Source organism: Perca fluviatilis, chromosome 7, assembly GCF_010015445.1.
Source record: "Perca fluviatilis chromosome 7, GENO_Pfluv_1.0, whole genome shotgun sequence".
NCBI classification, from domain to species: Eukaryota; Metazoa; Chordata; class Actinopteri; order Perciformes; family Percidae; genus Perca; species Perca fluviatilis.
In genome coordinates, this window is record NC_053118.1 from 29289816 (window position 1) to 29303328 (window position 13513).

Below are 13513 nucleotides of genomic sequence, written 5' to 3' on the forward strand. Positions count from 1 at the left end.
TTCGACCAAATTCCAGCATGTGCGTTTAGGAAACATGACTTGAAGCATTTGTTCCTCCATTAGTGAGGGGTAGTTGCCCTTACAAGCTTCTTCACATAGATATATGATTTTGGGCAAGAGCTACCTTTGCTGCAAAGCGACGAGTGTGGAAAATCTAATCCAAATAGTGTTTAATTGCAAACCCTTTGACCAAACAAGACCTTAATCTAGTGTTCAATAAATATAGTAAGGGAGGTTATTTTCTGAATATTATACATTTAGGGAAAATGGGAATGACGGTGGCCACACAGGGGTTGCAGTTCAGTCTTTTGGATGTGGATTTTTATGGCCCAATATCCTGGTGGTGGAAAACTGAGAGAAAGCATTTACTGACTTGTAAAAAAGAGCTTTCAAAATAGAGGACAGTTTTCAAAGACAGAAACCGTGATGAGATACAACGAGGGACCTCATAATGTGTTTATTTTTCATTAGATTGTAAATCAGTTCTGATTGTGACCTCTTTCAAAAGCTTAATGCACTGGGTATGGTGCATCACACCAGTTCCCCCCCCCCCCACCCTCCTCCTCCTCCTTCTCCTTCTTTACGATCCCTTGTTCACTGGTCTCCCACTTCAACTGTATTACGTTTTCTTAACCAGACAATAGACAAATCAACCCCTGTACAAGTGTCCTCCTTGTGTGAAATGGTTACCTCTACCTGTCTCTCCATTCTCCCTGTCCATCTGCCTGTCTCTGTTTGTCTATCTGGCTGTTTCTCCAAATGCCTGGGATGTGAAGGAGGAGGTCAGTGGTAAGGTCTCAGTTGCTCTGGCAGCAGACACCCTTAGTGGCTGAGTTTTGGGTGGGCTCAACCGTGATGGGCACTACGTTGGAGGCTGGTGAGAAGTCCGAGTCGCTTCGCCCTGACATCTGCCTCTGTGATACGATGTTGTAGATGGCTGTGATGGAGAGAAGGGTGAAAGGGAATGAGTTATGTGTAGATGCCTATAAAATCCAGTCAACAGTGGGACATATTGTGATAAGGACGAAAGGCATGTCAAAACTGAACAACAATTGTTCTATCCAGACTCCTGGCAGCAGTTAAGGATTCTTTCCATCCTAAACTTGCATTATTATGTCATGTGGCAGTACCAAGTCTCATTTCAGGCATTCCCAATTGCTATAATATGCAATGCAGTTTAAAATTGAACTTGCAAATAAATATTATACATTGTGGGACTTGCATCTGTGACCCTGCATGCTCATGTGGGTAAGAAAATACAATAAAGTTACATATTCGGCAGACAAGAGGTGTTCAAACACACAGGTGTACTTTTTAACTGCAGTTTATCTGTCACTAACATGGCTTAGATGCTATTGGGGTGGTCAGTTGATCAACCTGAGAGAGAGCAAAGCAGGTCTACTGCAAACACCCCTCTGATTTCCTGTTGTACACTGCCGCTTTAACTCTAAACTACAGCCAGATGTGTAACAAAACAGCCCTGAATTAAAAACTGCTTATGAAGCAAGAAGGTTTAAAGCAAAACAAGACTCTTGGTTGACTGTGAAGTGACACGCCAGGTGGTGAAACTATGACTCATTACTACAAACCCTACACAGCACCAACTGCTGCACATATATAATCCACCAGGATGACCCTCTCGGACCTAAAATCTGTCTGCTGCGGATATCTACATGTGACATCTTCTCTGCTCCACCGGGTCTAAAGTTCAGCTTTTACTGGCCGGCTAATGCACTGCATACTTCCTCTCTTCTCCTCCCTTAATGAGCTAATTAGCTACGTTAGCTCAATGAGGCCTGTTGGTTTGAAGTTTTTATGAATTTGAAATGAGTGATAAAGCTGTGGTGTGGGCACAATGTCTCAAACGGCCCAAGCTGCTGCGTCTGGGAATTGAACATGGAGTAGAAGCAGAATATAAACAGTAAGTGGTGCATACTTGCAGACCGATAGCCCCTGGAGCAATTGGAGCAATTGAAGTGGAAGCACCACTCACTGTTGGATTGCCCCTTTAGTCACTCCAGGGGATGACTCAGTCACAACAATTGCTTTTTTTTCTCCATGTTACCAAATCTCCAACATCAAATGCACTTGTTGGTGTGGCTATATGCCTCCAGGGCACACTGCTCATAGACATTTACTTGAGAAAACATATCTGTGAACCAGTATCAGAATTTTTTCTTTCTTTCTTGAACAGATGCATCTGGTACAGTGGGTCAAAGTGGATTTGTGACCATGGAAAAAGACCATTAGTGGTTTGGCCATCTTAAAAGTGGCCTCTCACTAGGACTGATTGGCTGAGTGGCCTTTCATTGTGCCAATTACTCATATTTTTGACCTTAGAAAAGATCAAGGTGGTGTTCTTGCCAAAGACTGCACATCAGCTATGGGAATGGAGAATTGATATGTTGGATTCCGGTGCCATCTAGTGGCAGACGATGGGTGTTGTTATGTAAACCATCACAGTCCAGGTGGAAATGTACCATTCTTAGACAAATCAATTAGGGATGTCCAGATCCGATCACGTGATCAGAAATCGGGCCTGATATCGTGGTTTTGGACTCGATCGGAATCGGACGTTACCTCCCGATCAGGACTCGGATATATATGTATATATATTCTCATTATTTTAGGAGTGCAGTTCCTAAAAGCACATTACTGGCTTTGCAAACACTGTGGCACTTTTATTTTTTTTATTTGTTTACATGCCTGCCGGGTATTTTAAGTTGAGGTGCTATTTGTTTTTATATTAGACTTTTTTTATATTTACTGTTGCACTTAAGTCCAAAAGTGAAGAATTTATGTTATTACTTGATTGTTCAAGCTACCTCACAAAAGTGCTCTGTTTGTTAACAGTTGTTGTTGAATGTTAAAATAAGTAATATAATTAAATTTAAATTTAAAAATAATTAAATAAAAAATAAGGAACATCCTGGATCGCTCTTCTTTATTCTTTTTTTATATATTATAGAAGTATCGGATCGGGACTCGGTATCGGTAGATACTCAAAATCAAATGACTCGGAGGCAAAAAAACCTGATCGGGACATCCATAAAATCAATATACAGTTTATATACACAGCATTATCATTAGATGGCTTAGGAGCTTTAGACATCAGTGCCCTTCAGGACGAAATGCACTTTTATTCTATAACTTGATTAAAACAAACAAAAAAGGCAAGAAATAAACAAATGTGAAACTCACCTGTGAGAATAGTCTGGAAAGCCAGCTCCACATTAGAGGAGTCTAACGCTGATGTCTCCAGGAAAGACAAGCCATGCTTCTCTGTAAAAACACACACGCACATAATGCCACAATATGTTAAAGGCCTGCAATGTTTTGAAGCTTTCATAACTACATTGAGCTGAGGTGCATTGTACTGTACTGGCATTAACACTGCACTGATTCAGGGATTGATTTCTTCTGCATAATGCGCTCACTCCAGGGTTCTCCCCAGTCATTTCAACTGCTTCGTGTTTGATTGCTCACTGTGTGAACTGCTTTGTAGTTATAGAAAATCTAATAGCTTGTGTGACAGCTGACTGGTCTGCTCTGTAAAGTATATTTACAATCTGATGAAATGCAATACTGTTAGAAAGAAGACTATAATGGTTTACATTCTGATAAAAAAGTAAATTAAAATACACATTCCATTAAGGTTATACTACTGTAATACATATGTAGACTAACTACATTTTAACTCTATAAAATAGTCACAGCAAACATTTTAACTTGTCATAGTATAAACAGCTCACATGTCACTATTAACAGTGATTTTGTTCCATTCATGTGTCTCAGTAGGTCATGACAGTGAGCCAGGACTGTGAAACCGAAGCAGCGAAATGGAATTCAGGAATCATTAATTTTTATCATTTCCACCTGTTCTTTTTCCTTCTGTGAAATGTCAAAATATATTCCATTAAAAAAGCCCTTTAACAAACAGTAAAGGACAAATTCCTATCAAAAAGTCAAAAATGTTTTTATGCTTACTTGATCTGACTCAAATACACCCAATGAACACCGAACTGAGAAAGTTTGGTATTACACTTTTAATTATTTTTTTGTTTTTTTCCTTGCCTTCTTTCCATTATTTCTTGCTTCATAGGTTTTGAGTTTTTAGAGTGTTGGTGGTGTAGGTGTCCAGCCATAATCCATCCATTGGGCCATCCAGCCTCACCTTACCTAACATTCATTTAAACTATTTCCTGTCCATCCATGGTCCATCCACTTCCTGTCTCCTTTGCCCCATCTCCATCCCTCCATGCTACTATTTCCTTCATCCTACTTTCCATTCCCTTTTTTTTTTCCTTCCATCCACTCCTATTGTATATCCACCATTAAAGGGTAAATTCCATCATTTCCTCCCATCAAGGCTTTCATGTGGGCATTCCTTCCACTACTATGTCACTTCCTCCACCTACCCTCCCCCTATAGCCTCCTCATGTCCCTCCTTTCCATGTGCTTCTCCTTCATTCACATTATCTCTATAAATGAGGCATCATAAATTAGGTTTGTGGTACAGAAAAACAAAACAGAATGCACTGGTAGGTACAAACGTTATTTATCTAGCACATACCTCCTTCTTCCTTATTCTTCCCTCAGCTTCCATTCTTACTTTTAGTCATTCCTTTCATTCCACTAAATCCTATTTCCTCCTTTCCCTCCATCCACCCTTTCCTTTCTAGTGCATCTGATGTCCATAGTCAATTTCCTTACCCCCTATGGCCTGCGGCCCTCCTTTCCTACTCATTCCCTCAAGAGCATTCATTAAGTTCTCCTTTATTTTCTGTCCTTTTTCCATGTAGTCCTTCCAATTCATGTCCTTTGTGTTATGCCTCTACTGCCGCTGATTGTGGGTCCATGCGGCTGGTGTCGTGGTACCTCGTCTGCTGGAGTCTGGTACCTTGGATGCTGATCACACTCTTCCTGTGCCTCTCCACTCATGTGCTAGGTCTTTCTTCTACTACCTTTCCTTTGTGCTTCTTCCAAAATTCCTTTCTTTATCCAAATCACTGCCTTTCCATTCATTTCCTTTGTGCTCAACTAAAAAAAAAAAAAAAAAAAAAAAAAAAAAAAAAAAAAAAAAAAAAAAAAAAAAAAAAAAAAAAAAAAAAAAAAAAAAAAAAAAAAAAAAAACTATTTATTTATACAGGGCGTGTTGCTCCTCCTGTGTCCAAAAAAAAAAAAAAAAAAAAAAAAAAAAAAAAAAAAAAAAAAAAAAAAAAAAAAAAAAAAATTCTCTGTGTGGGTGTATTCTTGTCCTTGTCTTCTCGTCTACATGTGTGTGTGCTGGGTCTGTGTGTCCCCATGGTTGGTCTGTTCTGTGTGTCTCCTGGGTTGTGTGTGTGTCCATACACTGTGTGTGTCTTGCCCTTGCATATATATACACATGTTCACATACTATATATTGTCATAATGTCTCTCACACATATATAGCCATATATATATATATACACACATATATGTATATACACATATGCTATGCACATATGTATATAATGTGTATATATATATATATATACTCACACACACATATATACACACACACATATATATACATATATATATATATATATATATATATATATATACATCATATATGAAAACACATATATATATGTGTCTCATATGTCTCTCTCTCTCTACAATATATATACACACATATATACACATGCCACATATATATATATATATATATATATATACACACATATATACACACACACATATATATATATATATATATATATATATATATATATATATATATACACATATATAACACACACACATATTCTATGTATCTCACTATATGTAGTATGTGTCTCTCTCTCTCTATGTCTATGTGTCTATGTATATGTGTCTGTGTATAGCTTGTCTATGTATATTATTTTGTGTGTGTATGTGTTATATGTATGTATGGAGGAGGGTTATGTAGTGATGTGTGTGTGTGTGTGTGTGTGTATGTGTGTGTGTGATGTATGTGTGTGTGTGTCTCTCTCTCTCTCTCTCTCTCTCTCTCTCTCCACATATATACATACATACATACATACATACATACATACATGTATATAACGCCACGCACCCAGTGTGAAGCCGGCATTAGTGATCGACACAGACACCAACGCACAAGTACAGACTTCAGGCCACTTATGTAGGCTACGGCAGAAGCATGAATCCCGTTTTACATGTAGTCACATTATATATGTATATATAAGGACATTTGGTGGACATGTTTATGTAAAATGTTAAAACAGTACAAACTAAACTGAAAGGAAACGTATGACACAAATATAAGCATTAATCAAATTCCCTGTCGGCAACACGCAGAGAATCTAATTACAATCAGCTGGGGTCTAGCTAAGGCCCTGTTTACACGATGACGCTCGCGGGTGAAAAAATATTTTATCGGATGTGCCTTTCGTTTATACGGCCACGGCATTTTTGGGGCTTAAAAACGCAAAAAAGTGAAAACACCCTCCAGAGTGGAAATCTTAAAAACTGTTATCTAAAATAATTTCAATGTAATGGCTCAATATTTAAATGATTTCGACAATGTTGATAAGGTTGTTATAGTTCGATGATGATATGTATAGGCTATTCATTTGAGCCAGAGTAGGGACAACGTTGCGGAGAGAGAGAGAGAGAGAGAGAGAGAGAGAGAGAGAGAGAGAGAGAGAGAGAGAGAGAGAGAGAGAGAGAGAGAGAGAGAGAGAGAGAGAGAGAGAGAGAGAGAGATAGAGAGATAGATAGATAGATAGATAGATAGATAGATAGATAGATAGATAGAGAGAGAGAGAGATAGATAGATAGATAGATAGATAGATAGATAGATAGATAGATAGATAGAGAGAGAGAGAGAGCGGCCAGAGGAGGGTCTGCTTCAGCCTCCACTGCCCGCTGCCTCTCGCTCTCAAGCAGTCGCTGAAGGGCCGCAAGGCTCAGGGTATTGGTAGTGCTCCCGTGGGTGCTGTGCTGTGGCTTATCACGGTCAACTGTGCCGGTCATCATCAGACAAACATGCAACGCCACCTCCTCGTCTTTCCAGACAAGCTTTTGTTGTTCGCTTCGACAGGTTTTGGTTTCGCGCTACTAAGGAGAGAAGTAGAATGAAGGTTCTACGCAGGCGCGCTGACTTGGTGGTGTGTGTGGCAGTGCCACCTAGCCGCCTGGCGTGCATACTACATCGAATTTCACACACTTTTGCGTCACCATATGCACGCAGATTGCCCCCCCAAAACTCTCGTCTAAACGCGGAATAAAAAGTGAGAACGCAACGCCACTTTTGCGTTTTCTCTTCAGATCGTTTCCGTCTAAACATAGCCTCAGTCCATCTATGCTCATTATCACAGCTTTAACCTGGCGATAATCAGAGAGGCAGAGTCCAAGGGGCCTGTATGTACACATGTACACATGTACACATGTACACACACACACACACACACACACACACACACACACACACACACACACACACACACACACACACACACACACACACACACACACACACACACACACACACACACACACACAGCCCCACACACACACACACACACACACACACAATACCTGCAAGGGCCTTGGCCTCCTCTGTTGGCACCGCTCTTAAGTGGCGTAGATCACTTTTGTTTCCCACTAGCATGATAACTATGTTGCTGTCTGCGTGGTCCTGCAGCTCCTTCAGCCAGCGCTCAGCGTTTTCATACGTCAGGTGCTTGGCAATGTCGTAAACCAAGAGAGCTCCAACTGCTCCACGGTAGTACCTGGACAAAGAGGAGTTGAACATGATATAAATTGGAGTAGACAACCTTTTCTTGTCAAAGCCTGTTGATTTCAGGATTCTTTGCAGGTGTGTCACATGGGCTCGGCCAGCTTTGAAGCTAAGAAACACAAGACATAAAACCGTAACGCCAAAAGAACTGCAGACAAAACTCAAAACACAAGTGAACGTTGACTGACTTTCCTTTTTATTATTTTTTATTAAAGACTGGCTGCTCTTGCTTGTCTGCTTCCCCAGTGTGGGGGCTTGATACGGTACATGCCAATGCCTCTGGGGAGGTTACCTCATTGAGTTAGACAACTCGAAAAGAGTAACAAATGTGGGGACGGGAACTTGATCTAGAGATGAGGAAGAAGCTGTGATTAACAAAACACTTCCTGCCCCAAGCAACAAAAAACCCCCTGCAATTTGTAGTGTTAAATCACTTCAGAATATCTCTTTCTAACTAATTTAGGAAGGATGATTCTTAATGGACAAAGGATGACTCTTGGTTGGAGGTTTGTTACCCTTAACCTACAATCCCAGCCATTCCTAATACAACCTGTGACTGTGAATAACAGTTTTGACAAACAATTGGCACAATGCACATGCATGAGGAAGCAAAAGAGGCACTCTGAAGTTCCTATGTATCTATATCAACAACATACATGTGTGTATGTTTTTTTTAACCAGTGCATGTGGAAGTGTGTGAGTCTGCATGTATGCTGGACATAACTGATTAAAAGACCCAATATTGTAATCCAGTGAGCGTGTACTTGTGTGAAGTGGGTATACGTGTAGAAGCGAGTCAGTGCACACGGTGCTTCCACGAAGGCCTCAAAGATGTACAGTACTCACGCAGAAGTGATAGCTCGGTATCGCTCCTGTCCCGCTGTGTCCCAGATCTGAGCCTTGATGGTCTTGCCTTCTACCTGGATGCTGCGCGTAGCAAACTCCACCCCGATGGTGCTCTTGCTCTCCAGGTTGAACTCATTTCGGGTGAAGCGAGACAGCAGGTTACTCTTCCCCACACCGGAATCTCCGATCAGCACCACTACGAAAATAAAAAAATAAATAAATAAAAAAGATAAATAAAGGACGGTCAAAATCGGTCACGCTGTGTATTAGGGGTGGGAATCACCAGAGGCCTCACGATACGATATCATCACGATACGATAGTATTGCGATTTTAAAGATATTGCAATATTCTGCGATATATTGCAATTTATTACCTTTTTTCAGCTTCAAATTTTTACCAATTTCAAATGATGTCCCCAAAAGAAAACTTTGTCAACATCTGTTTTATCTAAAAGGATACATTTCTCTGTTTGTTCATCTCACTTCAGTTTTATTGCTGCAAAATGGGATTGTCAAGCAGACAAACACATAATATATATATATATATATATATATATATATAATAAAAGATCGATACTTGACGTTTGTGTATCGATACAGTATTCCAACGGAAAATATTGCGATACTATGCTGTATCAATTTTTCCCCCAGTGTATTGTACACTCTACCTGCAGACAAAATGTTTTCTTTCTACTTTAATTCTTTTGACTGATTGGTATAAAACTATCTCATATGGAGAATAGACTACACATATCTGTGTTTGAGCAGCAGAGCATACTTGATGGCTGCAGCTGTAAAAGGAACATTCATGGCAGACCTTTGGTGTAACAGTTCATTAAACCACAAAGAAGTTACAGTGAACACCATGAATTGACTTCTTTAAATTCAATTTGACTCTCATTTTTATTAGATAGCCTGCCTCATCGATGACGCATGCGCGTTGCTCCCAACTGAGGTTGAGCAGAAACTCAGGGGACTCCCACTGAGCGTACAAAATATTACAACCACCTGCTCTTTTTTAGGAAATACCCACAGACTGAGAACAGGTGAAACCAAGGATTCGCTGCAGATTTTAAGAGAACTGAGACATAGATTATACCACAGGCCTTGCTTTGGTTTATATTTAAGTGAGAGTTTTTACTGACATTGCGGTGAAATAAGTAAATAAGTACATTTACAATGTAGCAGTGAGCTATTCTTGCAATGCTTGGAGTGTAATCAAGATGATAAAAGAGACAGACATTATTAGGGTGTGCGTTTGTCAGAAAAATACTTCCACAATTGTCAGGTGAGTCAGTGTGTCAAAAGGAACCAACCACACCAACTCACCACCAGCACACACCACCCTGCTATTATGAAATAGGAACTTGTTGTGGAATGTTGAAATTGCATTAACAAACGGACCATTGTGTCTACACTTGCATTTAAGCAATACTGCTCATTCTAAAAGGAAAACCCTGTAAGATTGTCCGTGGTACTATGGTGTAACAGACACAAGTAAAAACGTGTTCACATTAAAGTTTGGCTTATTTAGAGTTTGACATAATTAAAATATGGGGAAGCTATGGGTCTACACATACCAACAGTGTGGCTCTCCTTCATACCTAAAAAGGTAACATCGTCATATTCCATTTTGTCAAAGACAAAAGATCTTGGGCGGAGGACAAAAAAACATTATGCAACCATTTTCAGGTCCACTGCCATCAGACAGGTAATATCATGGTTGCATTACACACCCATTCACTAAACTATTGTACGGTTTGCATTCTTTAGCTAAAAAAGAAAGATGCACTGCACCCAGTGATGTAGCCTAGTCTATGACTGTCTAAAAGTACAGCTGAAGAATGGAACAAAATAATAACTGAGAATCAGAGTCGGTCCATCTGTTAAGTCAGATTAATTGATAAAATGATATACCCTGAATCGTTGTAAATGGAATAAAAGGTCACCATCACTTCCATTTATGTGAAATTAAAGCAGTGTATAATTCTGGCTAAGGGTGGAAATTGATACCTTCCATTAAAGTAGCATAATTATTTTGGTTTTTTTTACTCTGTTGGATGGCTTTTAATCCAAATAGAGATGCTTCATAAGGAAGACAAGAAGTGAAGCTGTTAGTAAAATGAACATGAGCAGCAGTACAAGGAAAGCTTCAGCAGAATGCCTTCCTGCACTGATGTCTCTCCATCAGTAGGGAAAAGGTTTATGTGACTCACTAACAGCTCATACAACTTGACTCATGCCATCTAACAGCGAGGAACAAAAAGAGGTTGTAGTAACAAAGGAAAGCCACAACCATGTTAGCTCTTTCCTGGTTTAAACAAAAGTCTAAAAAGGTGGCTGATACCTTATCAGTGCCCTTGTACCGCTGCACATGATTCAGATAAATTTGCTATTTGGTCACCTGGAGTTGTGTCATTTTATTAGTGAGCAAGTGAGTGAGTAAGTAAATCTCATCTCCTCTATGCTAAAGGACAGAGCTTCTCTGTGGACACACACACACACACACACACACACACACACACACACACACACACACACACGTATTTCCAGTTTGACCACACATGCTTGTTTGGTGTTCTATATATGAACAGTCCATGAACACTTCATTTCCCCTTTCCTTATGACAAGGTACAACTAGGAACTATTGTTTGTACTCCCAGTATACAGTTACAGTATCTTTTATACCTGATGACACATTGTGGGGTAGTGCTTCTGCATATTATGGAGAATGTTAAAATTAACTTTTCAACAGGCAAGCTTGTGGATATCTATACATGATGCTAATAATGTATGTCAGATTTAAGGTGGTATAAGAATTGGAGCAGGTGATAGCTGTTATTGACAAGTGCCAAGACCTGTATGTAGATTCAAACTACAAGTACACCATGAAGTACAGGTACAAAACTAATGGACCGAACTCCATTTATTCTCTAAGCACGTCTGCATGAGGGCTGTTTTGATTTCTTGCCCTGTCACAGATTATGACCCCCTTGTTGACCAACTCCGCATCCTAACATGATTGCATCATCGGCCTGCAAAATGATGACTCTACTGCAGATCTGCAGTAGAGTCATCATTTTGCAGGCATCTATGCTGCTTAATACATAAGAGTATTTATAAGCTGCCTGTATGTTATAATAATATGGATAAACGGCTGAAACACGATGTCGTAATCTATGTCTTATGTCCAAGTTACAGCGAACAGCAGGAGCCTTTGTCTCTAGGTCTAATGTCGTCGTACACCTTGTTAGGAGGTCAACAACACATCTAACAAGTCGGCATCAAATGACAGTTGCTCACAGGTGAAGGCTTGGTGTCGAAGTATAGCTAACTAGCTAGCTAGAAGATAAAGAGCTACTCACCTTTAAAAAGATAGTCATATTCATCTTCTCTGTTGGTCATAGCTTCTTTTCTTCGGCGTCTCTACGTATTTAACTAACTCGAAGTCGAACAAACTTCTGTGTAATTCAGCTACTTCGTGACCGACAGACCACCGTTCACGACTTTAACGTTAGTTAGCCTCACGCGGAAGACGGTGAATTCTCACTCAACCGACAACAACGCTGACTTACAGTCAAAGTAGAAGAAAGCGACACTACCGTTGTTGTCAAGCATATAAACAACCAATAGCAACTAGTAGCTGAAAAAGTTTCGCCTCGTCTTCCTCACCCTCTGTCACTTGCCATTACCGAGGCTGCGACGTAACGTCAGTTTCTTTGTCCCGCCCCTTACTTCCTCCTAATGGTCAGTAGCTGATCGACACCTGTCGCCAACGTCAACGTGATTGGTCCGCTGTGCTGTCGGTCATGATTTGTGCCTTTTTGGATGACGTATGCGGCCCCAAGACTCAACAGGTAATCGAGCCTCAACAAACGCAACAATAAACACGTCATACATTTTTTAAAGAAGGAAAATTACTCCTAGAGGAAAAGCTTTTGGGGACATTTTCAGTGGTACTGACAGAAGGCAAGGCTATTAGCATATCAATTCTGTATTACCAATAGGATTAAGGTTTAACATTTTACACAATAGGCCTATACAGGTATATCTTACACATTATAGCTATATAATATACACACTATATTTCTCGAAATCCTTAGAGATTGAAAACAAATATAATTTTTGCAATGATAATCCAGAATCTATAAACACTTAAATACCATACTGGCGTTCTAAAGATAAGGTAACAATATTGTGTGAATTGTGTATATTGATTATGTGCATTGTGTGGGTGAGAAAGAAGATAAATCATTGTTTTAACTGCTCTTTAATGTTTTATGTAAAGCACTTTGAATTGACCTGTTGCTGAAATTTGCTATACAAATAAAGCTGCCTTGCCTTTGCCTTGCCTAAAAAACTGTACAGGAAAACTTTTTTTATAGAAGAATGATGTAGGTTTTATTGTTTCTTTCCCCTCTTTTTTTCTCTCCTTACAGTAGGGGCGCAAATATGCACGTGTAACATATATATTCCTGAAAGATATATATATATATTCTCTGCCAACATAAAATAAAGATATTTCCATTTCAAGTTTAGTGTATATAATAGTGTTTATTTATTTATCAAGTAAAACTTTATTGATACAATGCAATTTACGACAAAGGTACAGAGAAAACAGGATTTAAAGATATCCATTGCAGACTTTAAAACGTATAATTTTTTTTGTCATTTCTGACAAACTTTCAAGGTATCCAGATGGATACTTAAAGTGTAATTGAATACACTGAAGTTTGGCTTTTGGTTTAAGAATTAGCTTGAATGGATTTGGTGCTTCCTAAATAATTAAAACAGTTTGACAATATCACAGTCTTTGAAATGGACCTTTCCTACTCCCAACAGCACAACGCGTTTCATCACATCTTTTGAAAAAAGCACACAAAGTATCTCACAAAG

General features: G+C 39.4%; 1 protein-coding gene across 1 annotated transcript; it reads right to left on the reverse strand.

Moving 5' to 3' along the window:
• Window positions 1–619: 619 nt before the first annotated feature.
• Window positions 620–12330, reverse strand: rab11al (RAB11a, member RAS oncogene family, like). Its single transcript, XM_039806307.1, has 5 exons — window positions 11983–12330; window positions 8618–8813; window positions 7570–7763; window positions 3202–3282; window positions 620–937 (listed from the first exon to the last, which is right to left on the reverse strand). The coding sequence occupies exons 1-5, from the start codon at window positions 12020–12022 to the stop codon at window positions 798–800; spliced, it is 651 nt and encodes a 216-aa protein (XP_039662241.1). The 5' UTR covers window positions 12023–12330; the 3' UTR covers window positions 620–797.
• Window positions 12331–13513: the final 1183 nt, after the last annotated feature.

What these genes read in the sequence shown, in the direction of transcription:
- rab11al (XM_039806307.1), bottom strand. Translation starts at nt 12,022, where the DNA reads ATGACCAACAGAGAAGATGAATATGACTATCTTTTTAAAG. An exon ending in GGAGGCCAAGGCCCTTGCAG is followed by an intron (nt 3,283 to 7,569) that starts GTATTGTGTGTG and finishes GTGTTTTTACAG; the next exon opens with AGAAGCATGGCTTGTCTTTC. An exon ending in TTTCCAGACTATTCTCACAG is followed by an intron (nt 938 to 3,201) that starts GTGAGTTTCACA and finishes TCTCCATCACAG; the next exon opens with CCATCTACAACATCGTATCA.